Source organism: Mercenaria mercenaria, chromosome 11 (assembly GCF_021730395.1).
Source record: "Mercenaria mercenaria strain notata chromosome 11, MADL_Memer_1, whole genome shotgun sequence".
NCBI classification, from domain to species: Eukaryota; Metazoa; Mollusca; class Bivalvia; order Venerida; family Veneridae; genus Mercenaria; species Mercenaria mercenaria.
Window position 1 is genome coordinate 78,787,505 of NC_069371.1, and position 21,526 is coordinate 78,809,030.

Genomic DNA, 21,526 nt, shown 5'->3' on the forward strand with positions numbered 1-21,526 from the left:
TTTCAGGTCTGCTTTTTAGCTCACCTGTCACATAGTGACAAGGTGAGCTTTTGTGATCACCCTTCGTCCGTGCGCGTCCGTCTGTCAACAATTTCTTGTCTGCACGATAGTGGTTTCATTTATGATTTAAACTTGCACACAACTTGTATCACCATAAGATCTCGGTTCCTTTCTTGAACTGGCCAAATCCCATTATGGGTTCCAGAGTTATGGCCCCTGAAGGGGTCAAAATTAGCTATTTTGACATTGTCTGCACAATAGCAGCTTTATTTATGATTTGATTTTTACTGAACTTGCACACAACTTGTATCACCATAAGATCTTGGTTCCTTTCTGGAACTGGCAAGATTCCATCATGGGTTCCAGAGTTGTGGCCCCTGAAGGGGTCAAAATTAGCTATTTTGACCTTGTCTGCACAATAGCAGCTTCATTTATGATTTGATTTTTACCAAACTTGCACAAAACTTGTGTCACCAAAAGATCTTGGTTCCATTCTTGAAACGGCCAGATCCCATGATGGGTTTCAGAGTTATGGCCCCTGAAAGGGCCAAAATTGGCTATTTTGACCTTGTCTGCACAATAGCAGCTTCATTTATGATTTGAATTTAATGAAACTTGCACAAAACTTGTGTCACCAAAAGATCTTGATTCCGTTCTTGAACCGGCCAGATCCCATGATGGGTTTCAGAGTTATGGCCCCTGAAAGGGCCAAATTTGGCTATTTTGACCTTGTCTGCACAATAGCAGCTTCATTTATGATTTGATTTTAACCAAACTTGCACACAACTTTTATCACCGTAAGATCTCAATTCTTTTTTATACGCCCGCAGGGACGTGTTATGTTATCGCCTCGGTCCGTCTGTCTGTCTGTGTGTTGGTTAGCAATTTCCCTTCTGCTCTGTAACTCTTGAACCCCTTGATGGATTTCAGAGAAACCTGACACAAATGTTCACTCATTGAAAGGATGTGCAGAGAGCATGTTTTGGATGGCTAAATTCAATGTCAATGTCACACTTAAGGGTCAAAGGTCATATGACTGTTTTATATGAATATTGCGTTGCATTGCAGTACTCTTGTTTTTATTTGGCAGAACCTTCTTTTGTTTGCTTACAATATTTTTTTCTATTACTGCCCTTTTATGTTACTATAAATAGCTTATTTAGTAACTTTTTTATTATTGGCCGTAGGGAAAAACTGAGACCACTTTTATGTGGTACAACATGGGTGGTACCTCCAATTTTTAGGTGTTTTTTAACATATCTGTACCTTGTAAGAATTTTTTCTTTTTGTACTTGGCTAAAGCAATGGTACTCAGGTGAGCGATATAGGGCCATCATGGTCCTCTTGTTATATTTTTAGCCCTTAGTATTCAAGCGCATGAACTTAGATCAAAGATCAAGGTTGCACTTTGACATCAAACTTGGAATAAATATGAATGTTATTAAGTGATTCGATGAGGCAAAAATCCAAATTTCTCATGGGTAGATGAAGGAAAAGAATTTTATAATAAAAAGTTTGAATCATTTTTGAATTAAAAATAAGATCAATAAAGTCGTTTCGTGTCCAGTCCATAACACTGCCGTCCATGAAAGGGTTTTGAAATAACTGCATAAATGTTCCCCATAAAGAGATGAAGTGTTGTGCGCAAGACCCACATCCATAGCTCCAAGGTCAAGTCTTACAAGTCAAAGGTCTGTATGTGTCCAGTTCATTACTGTGTCATTCATCTAGGGATTTTGAAATTACTTGGCATAAATGTTCCTCATAATGAGACGAAGTGTCATTCGCAAGATCCGGACCCCTAGCTCTAAGGTCAAGGTCACAATTAGAGATCAAAGGTTAACATGGTCTGTTCCTTGTCTGGTCCTTAACTCTGCCATCAATGAAGGAATTTTCAAATTACTTGCCATAAATGCTTGGGGGCAATGTCAATACTAGTGACAGTGCTCACTGCCCCAGCCTCTTCTTTTTATGCCCCTGGCATCTTCTGATGCGGGAGGCATATAGTGTTTGTCCTGTCTGTCCGTTTGTTTGTTTGTCCGGTTAACCAAATGGGACCATTTCGTCTAGCATCAATACCCCTTACTAGAATGACTTGATACTAATCCAGATGTAACCTGTGACCATTCCTCATCTTCACATATCGCTTGACCTCAGTTTGACCTTGAACTTGACCTCATTTTGGACTTGGGTTGCTTTATATGGGCCATCTCTTGGTTAACCAAATGGGACTGTTTCGTCTAGCATCAATACCCCTTACTAGAATGACTTGATACTAATGCAGATGTAACCTGTGACCATTCCTCATCTTCACACATCACCTGACTTCAGTTTGACCTTGACCTAATTTTGGACTTGGGTTGCTTTATATTGGCCATCTCTTGGTTAACCAAACTGGACCGTTTGTCTAGCATCAATACCCCTTACTAGAATGACTTGATACTAATGCAGATGTAACCTGTGACCATTCCTCATCTTCACACATCACCTGACCTCAGTTTAACCTTGAACTTGACCTCGCTTTGGACATGGGTTGCTTTGTATAGACAAGGATGCCACTTGGGGCATCAAGCGTTTATTGAAAGCAGCTCCTTGTTTTTAGCTCACCTGTCACAAAGTGACAAGGTGAGCTTTTGTGATCGCGCGGTGTCCGTCGTCCGTCATCCGTGCGTGCGTCCGTAAACTTTTGCTTGTGACCACTGTAGAGGTCACATTTTTCATGGGATCTTTATGAAAGTTGGTCAGAATGTTCATCTTGATGATATCTAGGTCAAGTTCGAAACTGGGTCACGTGCCGCCAAAAACTAGGTCAGTAGGACTAAAAATAGAAAAACCTTGTGACCTCTCTAGAGGCCATAATTTTCAATGGATCTTCATGAAAATTGGTCAGAATGATCATCTTGATGATATCTAGGTCAAGTTCGAAACTGGGTCACGTGCGGTCTAAAACTAGGTCAGTAGGTCTAAAAATAGAAAAACCTTGTGACCTCTCTAGAGGCCATATATTTCACAAGATCTTCATGAAAGTTGGTCAGAATGTTCACCTTGATGATATCTAGGTCAAGTTCGAAACTGGGTCACGTGCCTTCAAAAACTAGGTCAGTAGGTCAAATAATAGAAAAATCTTGTGACCTCTTTAAAGGCCATATTTTTCATGGGATCTGTATGAAAGTTGGTCTGAATGTTCATCTTGATGATTTCTAGGTCAAGTTCGAAACTGGGTCACGTGCTGTCAAAAACTAGGTCAGTGGGTCTAAAAATAGAAAATCCTTGTGACCTTTCTAGAGGCCATATATTTCACAAGATCTTCATGAAAATTGGTCAGAACGTTCACCTTGATGATATCTAGGTCAAGTTCGAAACTGGGTCACGTGCCATCAAAAACTAGGTCAGTAGGTCAAATAATAGAAAAACCTTGTGACCTCTCTAAAGGCCATATTTTTCATGGGATCTGTGTGAAAGTTGGTCTGAATGGTCATCTTGATGATATCTAGGTCAAGTTCGAAACTGGGTCACGTGCGGTTAAAAACTAGGTCAGTAGGTCTAAAAATAGAAAAACCTTGTGACCTCTCTAGAGGCCATATATTTCATGAAATCTTCATGAAAATTTGTCAGAATGTTCACCTTGATGATATCTAAGTCAAGTTCGAAAGTGGGTCACGTGCCATCAAAAACTAGGTCAGTAGGTCAAATAATAGAGAAACCTTGTGACCTAACTAGAGGCCATATTTTCCATGGGATCTGTATGAAAGTTGGTCTGAATGTTCATCTTGATGATATCTAGGTCAAATTTGAAAGTGGGTCACGTGCCGTTAAAAACTAGGTCAGTAGGTCAAATAATAGAAAAACCTTGTGACCTTTCTAAAGGCCATATTTTTCAATGGATCTTCATGAAAGTTGGTCTGAATGTTCATCTTGATGATATCTAGGTCAAATTCGAAACAGGGTCATGTGCGGTCAAAAACTAGGTCAGTAGGTCTAAAAATAGAAAAACCTTGTGACCTCTCTAGAGGCCATACTTGTGAATGGATATTCATAAAAATTGGTCAGAATGTTCACCTTGATGATATCTAGGTCAAGTTCGAAAGTGGGTCACGTGCCTTCAAAAAGTAGGTCAGTAGGTCAAATAATGAAAAAACGTTGTGACCTCTCTAAAGGCCATATTTTTCATGGGATCTGTATGAAAGTTGGTCTGAATGTTTATCTTGATGATATCTAGGTCAAGTTTGGAACTGGGTCAACTGCGATCAAAAACTAGGTCAGTAGGTCTTGAAATAGAAAAACCTTGTGACCTCTCTAGAGGCCATACCCTTGAATGGATCTTCATGAAAATTGGTCAGAATGTTCACCTTGATGATATCTAGGTCAAGTTTGAAACCGGGTCACGTGCATTAAAAAACTAGGTCAATAGGTCAAATAATAGAAAAACCTTGTGACCTCTCTAGAGACCATATTTTTCAATGGATCTTCATGAAAATTGGTCAGAATTTTTATCTTTATAATATCTAGGTCAGGTTCAAAACTGGGTCACATGAGCTCAAAAACTAGGTCACTATGTCAAATAATAGAAAAAAACGACGTCATACTCAAAACTGGATCATGTGGGAAGAGGTGAGCGATTCAGGACCATCATGGTCCTCTTGTTTCCTAAATCTACCTGTGCTAGGTTCGGATAACACGTAAATATTGCTATTAAATGTCGCAATTCATGTTTCTTTTTTATACTCCTCATTTTACCATGGACAAGGTAAGATAGAGTTTGGTTGATTTATCATGTTTTTGCGGCTTCACTTAAGTCATAATTGTAAAATTTAATTGACAAAACAGTTGTTTTCTGTCTTTAATTAATGTAGTAAAATAGAATAAATCAAACATGAAAAATATAGAAGTATCTGTTTAAGAAAAATTGGAACAAATGATGCCAATTTGTTGTACAATGAATGAAGCTTCTGTACTAAAGAGTATTTCGCAGTCCGGCTTTGGTACGCAACTTATGATAACACTGCTACTAGTTAAATTAGTTCACTGCCAGATTCTCACCACGGACCATAATTATAGTTTATAAGCCTTTAGAATACGTGTTTATTATAGAAAGACTACACAGTAATTAACTGCAACATTATTTCCAAAATTGACTACTTTTTTCACAGGGTTCAATGTAGAAACAGTAGAATACAAGAACATCAGTTTTACAGTGTGGGACGTTGGTGGTCAGGATAAAATCAGACCTCTGTGGAGACATTATTTCCAAAATACACAAGGTAACATTTTGCTTCTGATTTGCAAGTTGAATTGACACTGCCATAGATTTGATAATTACTTTGTAACTGTCTATATAACAAGAGCTGTCAGAGGACAGCAACGCTCGACTATTCAACAGCATTGTCGCTTGAATGGATACGAGTCGAAAAAGGCATAATTTAGTAAAAAAAGTAAAACAGGGTTATGGAACCTGCATAGTGCTTATCAGCTCATGACAGTGGTTAAGTGTATGAAGTTTCAATCCATTCCCATTAGTGGGTACTGAGATACTAGCTTACCTATAAGAATTTAACCCAAAACTCCTAAGTTGAAGAAGGGGCATAATTTTGTAAAATGCGAAGTTGAGTTATTGACCCTTTGCACTGCATGTCATATCATGACAGTAAACTAGTGTGTGAAGTTTCAATCCTTTCCCATTAGTGGATACTGAGATACCAGCTTACATGTACAAACAAAAACTTAACCAAAAATTTCTATGTCGAAAAAGGGGCATAATTTTGTAAAAAAAGCAAAATAGAGTTATGGAACCTGTGCAGTGTAAGTCAGTTTATCACAGTAAATAAGTGTGTGAAGTTTCAATCCATTCCCACAAGTAGTTACTGAGATACCAGCTTACATACAAAACCTTAACCAAAAATTTCTAAGTCGAAAAAGGGGCATAATTTTGTAAAAAAGCAAAATAGAGTTATGGAACCTGTGCAATGTAAGTCAGTTTATCACAGTTAATAAGTGTGTGAAGTTTCAATCCATTCCCACAAGTAGTTACTGAGATACCAGCTTACATACAAAACATTAACCAAAAATTTCTAAGTCGAAAAAGGGGCATAATTTTGTAAAAAAGCAAAATAGAGTTATGGAACCTGTGCAATGGAAGTCAGTTTATCACAGTGAATAAATGTGTGAAGTTTCAATCCATTCCCACAAGTGGTTGCTGAGATACCAGCTTACATACAAAAACTTAACCAAATCGGGACGCAGACGCCGACGCATGGGCGAGTCCAATAGCTCTACTATTCTATGAATAGTCGAGCTAAAAATGTATCCAGAATGTAGTATCCTGATACTGGTATACCAAATGTTGTCTACTCAGATTACTTGATCCACTAGGGTAAACCAGAGATAGTTCCTCAAATTTTGATGCTACTTATAAAAAAGTGCACCGATTGTCATTAACCAGATTCTCTTAGAAAACCAGTTATTAGATTAGGGGTATGACATTTGGCAGTGGGGGCGGGGCTGGGTGTCAAACTTGGTTTTATAGTTTGGAACAAGCTATAGACACCAAACATGGCCTGTAGATAGATGGTAAGGAGACAAAGGTTGGAATTGCGTTTAGGGTCATTTGGGTCAAGGTCGCAGTTGCTTAAAAAGAAAAATTTGTTTCCGCACAATATTAACTTTGTGTGCATTGATGTATTGAAATAAAACTTGGCCTATAGGTAGCTTATAGAAAAAACAAGGTTGGGATTGTATATGGGGTTGTTGGGGTCAAGATCAAGGTCAGGATAACTTATTTAATCTTCACACTTAGAAAATTCCCTGATGGCACAGTGATCTACAGTGTTGGGCCAAAAGCTGCTTTTTAGTCAGTGGGACAGAAGAGGGTTAGTTCAAATCCTATGGAGATCAAAAAAAATACTTATTTTTAGCTCACCAAACGTGAGCTATTGTGACCGTTCATTGTCCATTGTGCGTTGCGTGTCAACATTTGCCTTGTTAACACTCTAGAAGCCTCATTTGTGATCCACTCTTTATGAAACTTGGTCAGAATGTTTGTCTTGATGAATTCTAGGTCAAGTTTGAAACTGGGTCATGTGGGGTCAAAAATTAGGTCACTAGGCCAGATCAAAGGAAAATCTTGTTAACACTAGAGTCCACAGTTTAAGTTTGAAACTGATGAGAATTGGTCGGAAAGTTTGTCTTGATGACCTCTAGGTCAAGTTCGAATCTGGATCATGTGGGGTCAAAAACTAGGTCACCCGGTCAAATCAAAGAAAAAGCATGTGAACACTCTAGAGGCCACATTTGTAACCCAATCTTTATGAAACTTGGTCAGAATGTTTGTCTTGGTGATCTCTAGTTCAAATTTGATTCTGGGTCATGTGGGATCAAAAATTAGTTCAATAGGCCAGATCAAAGGAAAATCTTGTTAACACACTATAGAGTCCACAATTTAAGTTTGAAACTGATGAGAATTGGACAGAATGTTTGTCTTGATGACCTCTAGGTCAAGTTTGAATCTGGGTCATGTTGGGTCAAAAACTAGGTCACCCAGTCAAATCAAAGGAAAAGCTTGTTAACACTCTAGAGGCCACATTTGTGACCCAATCTTTATGAAACTTGGTCAGAATGTTTGTCTTGATGATCTCTAGGCCAAGTTCGAATCTGGGTCATGTGGGGTCAAAAATTAGGTCACTAGGCCAGATCAAAGGAAAATCTTATTAACACTCTAGAGTCTACAGTTTAAGTTTGAAACTGATGAGAATTTGTCAGAATGTTTGTCTTGATGACCTCTAGGTCAAGTTTGAATCTGGGTCATGTGGGGTCAAAAACTAGGTCAGTAGGCCAGATCAACTCTGGTGAGTGATGGCCCTCATTTTTTGTTTTTAGCTCACCTGAGCACGAAGTGCTCAAAGGTGAGCTTTAGTGATCACCCTGTGTCCGGCGTCCGTCGTCGTCCGTCGTCCGTCCGTCGTCAACAATTTGACTGTTAACACTCTAGAGGTCACATTTTTGACCCAATCTTAATGAAACTTGGTCAGAATGTTACCCTCAATAAAATCTTGGACGAGTTCGATATTGGGTCATCTGGGATCAAAAACTAGGTCATCAGGTCAAATCAAAGGAAAAGCTTGTTAACACTCTAGAGGTCACATTTTTGGCCCAATCTTAATGAAACTTGGTCAGAATGTTACCCTCAATAAAATCTTGGACGAGTTCGATATTGGATCATCTGGGATCAAAAACTAGGTCATCAGGTCAGATCAAAGGAAAAGCTTGTTAACACTCTAGAGGTCACATTTTTGGCCCAATCTTAATGAAACTTGGTCAGAATGTTACCCTCAATAAAATCTTGGACGAGTTCGATATTGGGTCATCTGGGGTCAAAAACTAGGTCATAAGGTCAAATCAACGGAAAAGCTTGTTAACACTCTAGAGGTCACAATTTTGGCCCAATCTTAATGAAACTTGGTCAGGATGTTACCCTCAATAAAATTTTGGACGAGTTGGATATTGGGTCATCTGGGGTCAAAAACTAGGTCACCAGGTCAAATCAAAGGAAAAGCTTGTTAACACTCTAGAGGTCACATTTTTGGCCCAGTCTTAATGAAACTTGGTCAGAATGTTACCCTTAATAAAATCTTTGACGAATTCGATATTTGGTTATCTGGGTTCATAAACTAGGTCACCAGGTCAAATCAAAGGAAAAGCTTGTTAACACTGTAGAAGCCGCATTTATGACTGTATCTTCATGAAACTTGGTCAGATTGTTAATATTGATGATCTTAAAGTCCAGTTTGAATCTGGGTCATGTAGGATAAAAAACTAGGTCACCAAGCCAAATCAAATGAAAAGCTAGTTTACACTGTAGAGGCCACATTTTTGACCATATCTTAATGAAACTTGGTCAAAATGTTAATCTTGATGATCTATAGCTCAATTTCAAATCTGGGTTAGGTGGGGTCAAAAACTAGGTCACTAGGTCATATCAAAGGAAAAGCTTGTTAACACTCTAGAGGCCACATTTATGACTATATCTTCATGAAACTTAGTCAGAATGTTAAACTTGATGATCTTTAGGACAAATTTGAATCTGCGTCATGTCGGGTCAAAAACTAGGTCACCAGGTCAAATCAAAGGAAAAGCTAGTTAACACTTTAGAGGCCACATTTATGACCATATCTTAATGAAACTTGGTCAGAATGTTAATCTTGATGATCTTTAGGTCAAGTTTAAATCTGGGTCAGATGGAGTCAAAAACTAGGTCACTAGGTCATATCAAAGGAAAAGCTTGTTAACACTCTAGAGGCCACATTTATGACTGTATCTTCATGAAACTTAGTCAGAATGTTAAACTTGATGGTCTTTAGGTCAAGTTCGAATCTGGGTCATGTCGGGTCAAAAACTAGGTCACGGGGGTCAAATAAAAGGAATAGCTAGTTAACACTTTAGAGGCCACATTTATGACCATATCTTAATGAAACTTGGTCAGAATGTTAATCTTGATGATCTATAGGTCAAGTTTAAATCTTGGTCAGGTGTGTTAAAAAACTAGGTCACTAGGTCAAATCAAAGGAAAAGCTTGTTAACACTCTAGAGGCCACATTTATGACTGTATCTTCTTGAAACTTAATCAGAATGTTAATCTTGGTGATCTTTAGGTCAAGTTTAAATCTGGGTCATGTGGGGGCAAAAACTAGGTCACCTGGTCAAATCAAAGGAAAAGCTAGTTAACACTTTAGAGGCTACATTTATGACCATATCTTAATGAAACTTGGTCAGAATGTTGATCTTGATGATCTTTAGGTCAATAGGTCAGGTGAGCGATACAGGGCCTTCATGGCCCTCTTGTTTTTGGTCAAGGTCAAGGTCACTGTTACTAAAAATAAGATTTTTTTCTTAGTTTGATCAAAAGGTGGTTTCCACTTTATAATTTTAGTTTGGATTTACTTACTGCCACCAAACTTTGTGTTCAGCAAGCTTATCTGAAAAATAGCTTTGAATGATATTTGGGGTCACTGTTAATAAAAATAGAATGATGGTTTTCAATCAATATCTTCTGTTTTGGTACACTTATTGTCAGTATACTTGGTGTGTATATAGCTTTTATCAACGCAAAAGGTTGGGAATATATTTGATTTCACTCAGAGGTCAGTGTAGCTAAAAATAGAAAAATGGTGTCATATTTGAAATAAAAAATAGATTTTTGTGCTGTGGAATTGAAGGGTTTCGGTTCAACTTACTGAGATCCAATTTTTTTTCTTCCGTTTTTAGCTCACATGTCACAAAGTGACAGTGTGAGCTTTTGTGATCGCGCAGCGTCCGTCGTCCGTCATCCGTGCGTGCGTCCGTGCGTAAACTTTTGCTTGTGACCACTCTAGAGGTCACATTTTTCATGGGATCTTTATGAAAGTTGGTCAGAATGTTCATCTTGATGATATCTAGGTCAAGTTCGAAACTGGGTCAACTGCGGTCAAAAACTAGGTCAGTAGGTCTTAAAATAGAAAAACCTTGTGACCTCTCTAGAGGCCATATTTTTCAAAAGATCTTCATGAAAGTTGGTCAGAATGTTCACCTTGATGATATCTAGGTCAAGTTTGAAACTGGGTCACATGCATTCAAAAACTAGGTCAGTAGGTCAAATAATAGAAAAACCTTGTGACCTCTCTAGAGGCCATATTTTTCATTGGATCTGTATGAAAGTTGGTCTGAATGTTCATCTTGATGATATCTAGGTCAAGTTCGAAACTGGGTCAGCTGCGGTTAAAAACTAGGTCAGTAGGTCTAAAAATAGAAAAACCTTGTGACCTCTCTAGAGGCCATACTTGTGAATGGATCTTTATGAAAATTAGTCTGAATGTTCACCTTGATGATATCTAGGTCAAGTTCGAAACTGGGTCACGTGCCGTCAGAAACTAGGTCAGTAGGTCAAATAATAGAAAAACCTTGTGACCTCTCTAGAGGCCATATTTTTCATGGGATCTGTATGAAAATTGGTCTGAATGTTCATCTTGATGATATCTAGGTCAAGTTCGAAACTGGGTCATCTGCGGTTAAAAACTAGGTCATTAGGTCTAAAAATAGAAAAACCTTGTGACCTCTCTAGAGGCCATACTTTTGAATGGATCTTCATGAAAATTAGTCTGAATGTTCACCTTGATGATATCTAGGTCAAGTTCGAAACTGGGTCACGTGCCATCAGAAACTAGGTCAGTAGGTCAAATAATAGAAAAACCTTGTGACCTCTCTAGAGGCCATATTTTTCATGGGATCTGTATGAAAGTTGGTCTGAATGTTCATCTTGATGATATCTAGGTCAAGTTCGAAACTTGGTTAGCTGCGGTCAAAAACTAGGTCATTAGGTCTAAAAATAGAAAAACCTTGTGACCTCTCTGAAGGCTATACTTTTGAATGGATCTTCATGAAAATTGGTCAGAATGTTCATCTTGATGATATCTAGGTCAAGTTTGAAACTGGGTCACGTGCCATCAATAACTAGGTCAATAGGTCAAATAATGAAAAAACCTTGTGACCTCTCTAGAGACCATATTTTTCATGGGATCTGTATGAAAGTTGGTCAGAATGTTCATCTTGATGATATCTAGGTCAGGTTCAAAACTGGGTCACATGAGATCAAAAACTGGGTCACTATGTCAAATAATAGAAAAAAATGACGTCATACTCAGTTCAAAACTGGGTCATGATGGGACAGGTGAGCGATTCAGGACCATCATGGTCCTCTTGTTTTATATGGTTATAGTTATAATAAACAAGAGGGCCATGAAGGCCCTGTATCGCTCACCTGACCTGTTGACCTAAAGATCATAAAGATTAACATTCTGACTAGGGATGTCAACGAATACCAAAACTGGTATCCGAATATTCGGTCAACTATCCGAACGAATATCCAGATATTCGTTCCCGCACATAACCTCTTTTTTCTGATGACCTAAACGTATCTATATAATGGCTTATAACGTTTTTCTAGGACCCGTCGTACTTGCAATAAATTAGCGGTCGCCATTTTGAAATGGAAGAAAGGTAACTCTGACAAGATTTTTCTACTTTCGGTTTAGTTTTATTATGCAAATTGGAAGGATTCGAATCCCTTCTGTCAGTAATATGTAATTATTTATATAAGTCCGGGTCCAAAATATATTCTTTCAAAAATAGGCTTTATATAATGGCAAACTCAGTATGAAAAGACGGATTTGTTTCTTTAATTACAGAACAGAACAGAACAGAACAGAACAGACTTTTATTAAGACTTATACATAAGTACATCGTCTAAACACATCTTTAAACATTTTTAACATGTCACGTGTATATACATGGAAATAGTGTAACATACAAATGAAACATTTAGTAATATGATAGAGGAAATATGGATTGAACATGTACATACTTATGATAATAATATGAAGCTAGAAGTATATGATATGGTAACAGAGGATGAACATATTAAGCAGAACTATTTAAAATAGCATTACGAATACATAATGCTTCCTTGGCATAATTACACAGCTTTATCAATTCAAACTTATTATCAGAGTTTAAAAGTTGATGGTATTTGAACACAGATGGGTGAATATAGTAATAACGCTTAATGTATTTTTGTCTAATAAGAGTATAACATGGGCATATACAAACAAAATGATACTCGTCTTCAATATCAAGTTGGTTACAAAATATACAGTAACGTTCATTACGTGGGGTATTGTTTCTTGCATATCTGCCCGTTTGGATCCTTACACAAACACATTATCAAGTGCAGCGCCGATATTTATCGGCAAATGTTTGTTACAGCCGGCGTCAATAAAAGAACATATAATGCACGTGTACTAATTATCACTTTTGCACTCTCTTGCGTCTTTTCTTTAAAGCTGCAATATTTGCCGACGATTTGTAAACATGTGTTTTAAATTATGTATAATTATTAATTGACAATAATTGCATTGTTTGATTAAACAGTCAGGACTAGCTAAGATGACAAGTATGTTTCGCACACCTGTCGGGTAGGTGTCATCGCCATGGCGACTGTGTATTACGTTTTGACACGCTATCTACATGACGAAAAATTCTAATGCTATGAACATGAAAATAAATATTTCAGTAATCTGTATAGTACTACCGAATATTCGAATACTTAAATTAGATCCGAATATTCGGACCCGTGACCGAATAACCGGATATCCGGATATCCGTTGACATCCCTAATTCTGACTAAGTTTCATGAAGATAATCATAAATGTGGCCTCTAGAGTGTTAACAAGCTTTTTGCTTTGATTTGACCTAGTAACCTAGTTTTTCACCCCACCTGACCCAGATTTAAATTTGACCTAAAGATCATCAAGATTAACATTCTGACCAAGTTTCATTAAGGTATGGTCATAAATGTGGCCTCAGGAGTGTTAACTAGCTTTTCCTTTGATTTGACCCGGTGACCTAGTTTTGACCACACATGACCCAGATTCGAACTTGACCTAAAGATCATCAAGAACAGACAAGATTAACATTCTGACTAAGTTTCATTAAGATATGGTCATAAATGTGGCTTCAGGAGTGTAACTAGCTTTTCCTTTGATTTGACCTGGTGACCTAGTTTTTGACCCTACATGACCCAGATTCAAACTGGGCCTAAAGATCATCAAGATTAACATTCTGACGAAGTTTCATAAAGATACAGTCATAAATGTGGCCTCTACAGTGTTAACAAGCTTTTCCATTGATTTGACCGGGTGACCTACTTTTTGACCCCAGATGACTCGATAGCAAACTCGTCCAAGACTTTATTAAAGGTGACATTCTGACCAACTTTCATGAAGAATGGGCCCAAATTGAGTGTTAACAAGCTTTTCCTTTGATTTGACCTAGTGACCAACTTTTTGACCCCAGATGACCCAATATCGCACTCGTCCAAGATTTTATTGAGAGTAACATTCTGACCAAGTTTCATTAAGACTGGGCCAAAATTGTGACCATTAGAGTGTTAACAGTCAAATTGTTGACGACAACGATGGACGGACGATGGACACAGGGTGATCACAAAAGATCACCTTTGAGCACTTTGTGCTCAGGTGAGCTAAAAATATATGTATAATAGAATATGACCATTTTTAGCTCACCTGAGCACAAAGTGCTCACGGTGAGCTTTTGTGATCGCCCCGTGTCCGTCGGCGGTGGGGTCAAAAACTAGGTCATTCAAAGGAAAAGCTTGTTAACACTCTTGAGGCCACATTTTTTACCATATCTTAATGAAACTTGGTCAGAATGTTAATCTTGATGATCTTTAGGTCAATAGGTCAGGTGAGCGATACAGGGCGTCTTGATTTTTTTAAAGAACCTGTTGGCATGATGCAAATGAAAACCTGGTTTTTGTGGAATTTCCACGTTTCTTGTTATTAATTGTCGTAGACAGTAATGGCACAGAACACTGAAGCCAAGGAAAAATTAAATGGAATTGTTAATGGGCCGAGTGGTTAAGGTCTCTGACTTAAAATCACTTGTCCTTCCCCATTGTGGGCTCGAGCTTCATTCGCGGCATTGAATTTTTCATTTGAGGAAGCCATCCAGCTGGCTTACGGAGGGTCGTTGGTTTTACCCAGGTGCCGTCCGTTATGAAATATTGCACAGAGGGGCACCTGGGGTCTTCCTACACCAGCAAAGCCAGAAAGGCTTTAAATGTGTCAGTGTGACTTTAAACCCAACAAAAAATAAATAGAAATAATTTTAAATGAAAATGAACTAAAGATATGCTACATTACTTGTATTTGCTATCTTACATGTAATCTTGCTTTCGTAGGTTTGATATTTGTGGTAGACAGTAATGACAGAGAACGTGTTGGTGAAGCCAAGGATGAATTGTCGAGAATGTTAAATGAAGATGAACTTAGAGATGCTACATTACTTGTCTTTGCTAACAAACAGGTAAGCATTTTATATTTCCAGTTCCTGTGGTATTTTGCATTTTATACGCCTGTCTCTGAAAGACCGTTGCATATTATAATGTTAACACCCATGGTGGCGGAAGTGGGTGAGTGGCAGCCAAAGCATGTCCCCTATCTTAAGTTGAACAGTTTTCATCGGACCTTCACCAAACTTGCTGACAATGTTTCTGGCCATGATATTTCGACCAAGTTTGATAACCAGCCAAATTGTCCCAGGCACTCTTGGATTTTAGCCCTTGAATTACTCAAAAAAAACAGCGAATTCAGCCTTGTCCACTAAGTCAAACAGTTTTCATCTGATCTTCATCAGACTTGCTGAAAATGTTTGTGGGCATAACATCCCGGCCAGGTTCGATAAGCGGCCAAATTGCCTTGGGTACTCTAGGATAATGGCCCTTTAATTACTCTAAAGACTGAGAATTTAGCTTTGTCCGCTCAAGTCCAACAGTTTTCATCAGAATGTCACCAAACTTGCTGACAATGTTTGTGGGCATAATATCTCGGCCAAGTTTGATAACCAGCCAAATTGGCCCAGGCATTCCTGGATTATGGCCCTTGAATTATTCCAAAATTACTCGGCCCTTTATATATCAGATTATGTCTCCCGCCACAAAGTGGTGCGGGAGACATGTTGATTTACTCCTGTGTCTGTCTGTCTGTCTGTCACAAAGCTTGTCCGTATTCTACATCAAACATTTCTCATCTGATCTTCACCAATCTTGAACAAGATTTGTTTCACCATAAGTCCTCGGCCAAGTATCTAAAATGTATTTCTCTCTATCTCTTCTGGAGGCTTTATCTCACTCTGTCCCTCTGGTCAGATTGCTCTGTTTCTGTATTAGTAGAAGATGAATTTCGCGCCCTGTGTGGCTGCGTTTGCTATATGTAAAGCGCCCAGGTACTTCGGAATTATGGCCCTTGAATTACCAAAAATCAGCCTTTTTACTCTTGTCCCCGTTCTGAGTCAAACATTTCTCATCCAGTCTTCATCAAACCTGAACAAAACGTGTTTCACCATAAAACCTTGGCCAAGTTCGATAACTAGCCAAATCAGCCCAGGCACTTCGGAATTATGGCCGATGACTCAGAAAATCAGCCTTTTTACTCTTGTCCGCACTCTAAGTCAAACATTTCTCATCCGATCTTCACCAAACTTAAACAGAATGTGTTTGATCATAAGTCCTCAGCCAAGTTTGACAACTAGCCAAATTGCCAAGGCACTTCAGAATTATGGCCCTTGAACATGTTGAATAACCCAAAAATCAGCCTTTTTACCCTTCAAAGGTATATTTGTAGTGAGTAAACAGTATATAAAGACTGACTTACTACTTAGATGCCTGCCTTTACACGACTGATATACTGTTGAAAAATGGCGTTAAACCTAAAACAAACAAACAAACAAATACCATTTAGATGATTAGGCAGTTGTGGGAGACATGCTCTTTTCTCAAAAGCAGCTCTAGTTTTATAATGTTTTAGCCACTTTGCTTAAATTATTGGGCAGATTTTCACTAAACCTTACAGGAGTGATCGGTGCCAAACCTCATTATGCATATTATTGGCATGTTCAGGTACAGTGATTTTCAGTGGAGTTATGGCCCTTGATTTGTTTTAACCTTGTCAAGGTAAATGCTCCTATACCACCAGAAGGGACCCGCCCGCTTAGCTCAGTAGGTAAGAGCGTTTGTCTACGGATCGCGGGGTCATGAGTTTGATCCTCGGGCTGGGCGTATGTTCTCCGTGACTATTTGATAAGCGACCTTGTGTCTGAAATCATTTCTCCTTAACCTCTGATTCATGTGGGGAAGTTGGCAGTTACTTGCGGAGAACAGGTTTGTACTGGTACAGAATCCAGGAACACTGGTTAGGTTAACTGCCCGCCGTTACATGACTGAAATACTGTTGAAAAACTGCGTTAAACCCAAAACAAACAAACAAAACCACCAGAAGGAATTACACCAAACATGACAAAAGTGATCATTGCCAAGCTATGTTCAAATATGTTGGGCATGTTAGGGTTTGGTGTTTTTCAACAGATGTATGACCCAAAGGGCAGAATTCTACAATTAAACTTTACCAGAGTGACCAAGACTTATTATTATACAGCCCTTTGGTAAAACTAGGGCCTCTTTTTAGGATTTACCAAGTGCTGTTAAATGTCATATTTACTGTTGAGTTTTTGTCCTTTTTTCAGGATTTGCCAAATGCTATGAATGCAGCCGAGATAACAGATAAACTACAATTACACACTTTACGTAATAGAAGCTGGTACATACAGGCTACGTGCGCTACTAGTGGAGATGGACTTTATGAAGGTCTTGACTGGTTGTCAAACGAACTGAAAAAATCTAAAAACTAGTTATCATTCACAGTAGATATCAAATTATGTTAGTGCAGAATGCAGAGAGAAACATCTTCACATGTCTTACCTAGTACATGTATTATACAATTCTATCCAGTCCTATTTTTTGTTTGGCAAAGTGAATATTCATATATTTGTACAATCTCATACTGTGATGCAGTAGAGAGTTAAAAGTCTTGTAAATATATAGACTGTGCAGGGAAGGGAAGAAAAGACTAGAAAACAACAGAAACTTGTGTATGAATGGCTGTTTATTTGAGATTCCTTGTAAGCATGAATGAACTGTGATATAAAAAATGCATTTAAGCACTTGCTCCTTGTCATAGATAGTGTTCTTTGTCATCATAAATACATAAAATACATATGTTTACATGTCTTTTTATGCCCCCTCCCCCCGAAGGGAGGCATATAGTTTTTGAACTGTCAGTCTGTCCGCAATTTTTGTGTCCGGTCCATATCTTTGTCATCCATGGATGGGTTTTCAAATAACTTGGCATGAATGTGTACCACAGTAAGAGGACATGTCACGCGCAAGACCCAGGTCCGTAGCTCAAAGGTCAAGGTCACACTTAGACGTTAAAGGTCATTTTTCATGATAGTGCATTCGTGTCCGGTCCATATCTTTGTCATCCATGGATGGATTTTCAAATAACTTTGCATGAATGTGTACCACAGTAAGACGACGTGTCGCGAGCAAGACTCAGGTCCGTAGCTCAAAGGTCAAGGTCACACTTAGACGTTAAAGGTCATATTTCATGATAGTGCATTGATGGGCGTGTCCGGTCCATATCTTTGTCATTCATGCATGGATTTTAAAATTATTGGGCATGAATGTGTACCACAGTAAGAAGACATGTCGCGCGCAAGACCCAGGTCCATAGGTCAAAGGTCCTAAACTCTAACATCGGCCATAACTATTCATTCAAAGTGCCATCGGGGGCATGTGTCATCCTATGGAGACAGCTCTTGTTTTTTATTATTTATTTATCAAAATAGTGTGGGGGCCCTGTTTTTGGAAAAAGGAATCCATGTTATTTGTTTTTCTTCTTTCTTACTGGAGTTGTGTTCTGAAATTCTATGAATGCATAAATTTCTCTCTTTAATGAAAAATAAAAAAATAAGTGTGAAGTACTGTGTGAGTACAAATTGGGTGATTCTTATGGAAAGAAACATTCATACCAAAGTGTATATATGAAAATTGTCATATTTTGGTGTAAATGGAAATGTTCATTTATTTGTGTATAATTATTTGTTGACATATTGTGATGTGGGGAATGTAAAGAAATATTAGTGATGTAGTATTGAACAAGTTTGTATGACTCCGTAACTGTGTAAATTTATGTTTATGTTGCATTTTTATACCGCTGTTAATAGAAGTTATGGTCAAGTTAATATATAATAGACAGTTTGGCCTCCCTGGAATAAAAAAAGAATGATGCAAAGGAAAATTTGTTCCGTCTCGGTAGTGATGGGCAAATCGGTTAGATTTGCCAATCGATTAATCGGACAAGCCAACCGATTCGATTAATTGGATACAATCGGATAATTGGTTACTCTAGTTGCATATCTATAAGGTCATCTCACAGTGTATGTTTTATGTCATTACTTAGGAAATGAACCACACAGATGTCAAATATCCTAGTTCTATTGTATCCCTTCATAAACATGAGTAAGTTAACAGCATAAAAGTAAAATATTTAAAAAGATAGTAAACTTCAAATCAGGTACTTGTCTTAATTTCACAAGGGACTTATCCAGTGATATTGTGTTACCAAATTAAAATTGTTTGGAGCAAAAAACGTATTAATGATTTATTAATTCTTAGTTTACGACTGGAATGATTTCAATCCTAAAAAATCAAAAAATGAAAATTCCTTTGCTAATATGCTTGCGTAAGTCTTACGGCATGCTATGCATACTGTCATACTAATGTCAAGAGTTGAGGTTGATGGTTTTCCCAGCTTAATGTTGTAAAAGCTATATATCTTTCAAAATCTGGGTGATCACAGATGACCTCAATTTCTTTCGAGACTTATGAGGATGCCATTTTTAGGTAGAGTACTTTCCCTTGGCGTAATTGCCCCAAAGAACCATAAATACTAGAAAGAAAGAGATAAGAAACAACTAAATTATCCGTTTAGGGTGCCAAATAATTAATCGGTCAGGGAAAAGCGAAGTTGGCGATCGCGCTCATTAATGCAACGCCGACATTCGATTGTCGCCGATTGTCGGCCCATCACTACTTCTAGGGTTACTTGCATATTCTGCCATTATTTTGACAGGAGAGCACTGGTCAATAATAAGTTGTTTCTCAGTTAGAATTATTAATATTTCCTAAGTTTCTGAGAGTTCAGAAGTTGATTTGATACTATTTTCTGAAAATCTGTAGCAAGCATAGAAAATTACTGTCCTTCAACAACCAGATACACAGTAAAAACTGTTCATGTTTTGGGTATCATTATTGCCAGAAAGGCACAATATTAGCATTTTGGATATTTTTTTTACTTTACATAATCATTTGCATACTGGTAATCCATTCATAAGCATTGTGCTCCAGTTGGAACACTGACAAAATGAGAGTTTATGAATGGTTCTGATATTTAAGCATTCCGTGATTCTGTTGTTAATGTGAGTAGTTAAGAAATCTCATGGCTGTTCAGTCTTTTATGTAGATTTGAGCCGTGCCACAAGAAAACCAACATAGTGGGTTTGCGACCAGCATGGATCCAGACCAGCCTGCGCAGTCTGGTCAGGATCCATGCTGTTCGCTAACAGTTTCTCTTATTCCGATAGGCTTTGAAAGCGAACAGCATGGATCTGACCAGACTACGTGGATGCGCAGGCTGGTCTGGATCCATGATTGTCGCCAACCCACTACGTTGGTTTTCTCATGGCACGGCTCAAATTTTTGTTCAGACATATTAGTGTTGTTGTTGATCATGATGTATAAGTAGAGCACTGTTTAGAACAAAAAAAGAAACTGGAATTATAAGAATATATTGATAAGGCAAAAAATTCTCATTGTTATGGTCAGTTACGTAAAATAATAAATGTTCTAAACATTAAAGAAAGGGAGCAGATATACAACAACATGCAAGTCAATCAGTTGAGGGCCACAAAAATTATAATATCCTTATCAAATTCAAGGCATCTGACCTAACAATTCCTGAAGGTCATCAGTTGACAGTTGGTTAGCACTAACGAATTTCATCATCAGATAAACACTTCATAAATGGTCCTTAGTATTCTTGAAGTATGTCACTGTAATCTTCAACTGGTTGCAGAGTGGATAACTGCACTTATATCAAGAAGCAGTTCACCGTGTCTTTGCTGAGGTGTAACTCTGTATTTGGTTCAGAATTTGTTTTATTATCAATTATTTATTTCTGTGCATGATTGTATGAAAAACATTTAAAATAAAATCTATGGAATCTGTTTTCTTTGTTTACTTTGCACTCCAGACACTGTAGTTGATAACTTAGTACCTAACAGCAGTTTTTGTTATTCAAGACGTAGTCGGTGTATAGGTTTGGTACCCAACTGAAGCTTCAGGACTTCAGGAGTTAGGAAGAATAGCTATTGTGATTGATCTATTTTCAGCATCAGTAATTTTTCTATTAACATTCGAGAGGTGGAAATATTGACCATATCATTATGAAATTTGGTCAGAATGTTACTCTGTATAGTCTCTGACAACTTGAAAACTGAGTCATTTTAGATCAAAAACTAAGTCACTGCGGGTAAGTTTAAGGGAAAACTTTGTCAACAATTTCTACCTGACTGGTATACTTGTTTAATTTTGTTAGAATATTTGTCTCTATTTGTAAGGATGAACTGTAAATGTTCAAGTTAGATTTTGATAAAATGTTTTGTTCAGTTATGAATTGCAGGTTAGATTCTAAACTGGATTATCTGAGACCAAAACTAGGTTGCTGCTCAGATCATAGAAAGGTCATATTTTCTATGTGATCTTCGTGAAACTGTCCCATTTTTTTTGTTTGATCCTGGTTAAAAGTATGCGTTTTATTATTTTCATGAAATTTTTTAATGACTCTCCTTTAATTTGAACATATTAAAAAGTGGATTATTATGTCTCCCACACCACTGTGGTGGGAGACGTTGCTCCTGTCTGTGTGTGTGTCAGTCAGTCAGTCTGTCACAAATCTTGTCTGAACTTTTAAGTCAAACATTTTTCATCCGATCTTCACCAAACTTGAACAAAATGTGTTTGCCA

General features: G+C 37.8%; 1 protein-coding gene across 10 annotated transcripts in view; it reads left to right on the plus strand.

Annotated features, from left to right (window-relative positions):
• Positions 1-21,526, plus strand: part of LOC123530732 (ADP-ribosylation factor 1) — a 79,887-nt gene that overhangs the window by 11,025 nt on the left and 47,336 nt on the right. For 2 of the 10 annotated variants that reach the window (XM_045311495.2, XM_045311494.2), the window contains exons 3-5: positions 5,151-5,261; positions 14,786-14,910; positions 17,125-20,728. The exons of 7 other annotated variants lie outside the window; for them this stretch is intronic. In XM_045311495.2, coding sequence (XP_045167430.1) covers positions 5,151-5,261; positions 14,786-14,910; positions 17,125-17,289 — 401 coding nt within the window. In that variant the 3' untranslated portion in view covers positions 17,290-20,728. Of the gene's footprint in view, positions 1-5,150; positions 5,262-14,785; positions 14,911-17,124; positions 20,729-21,526 lie in introns of those variants that run through there. One more of the 10 variants, XR_008366151.1, reaches the window with a different exon arrangement.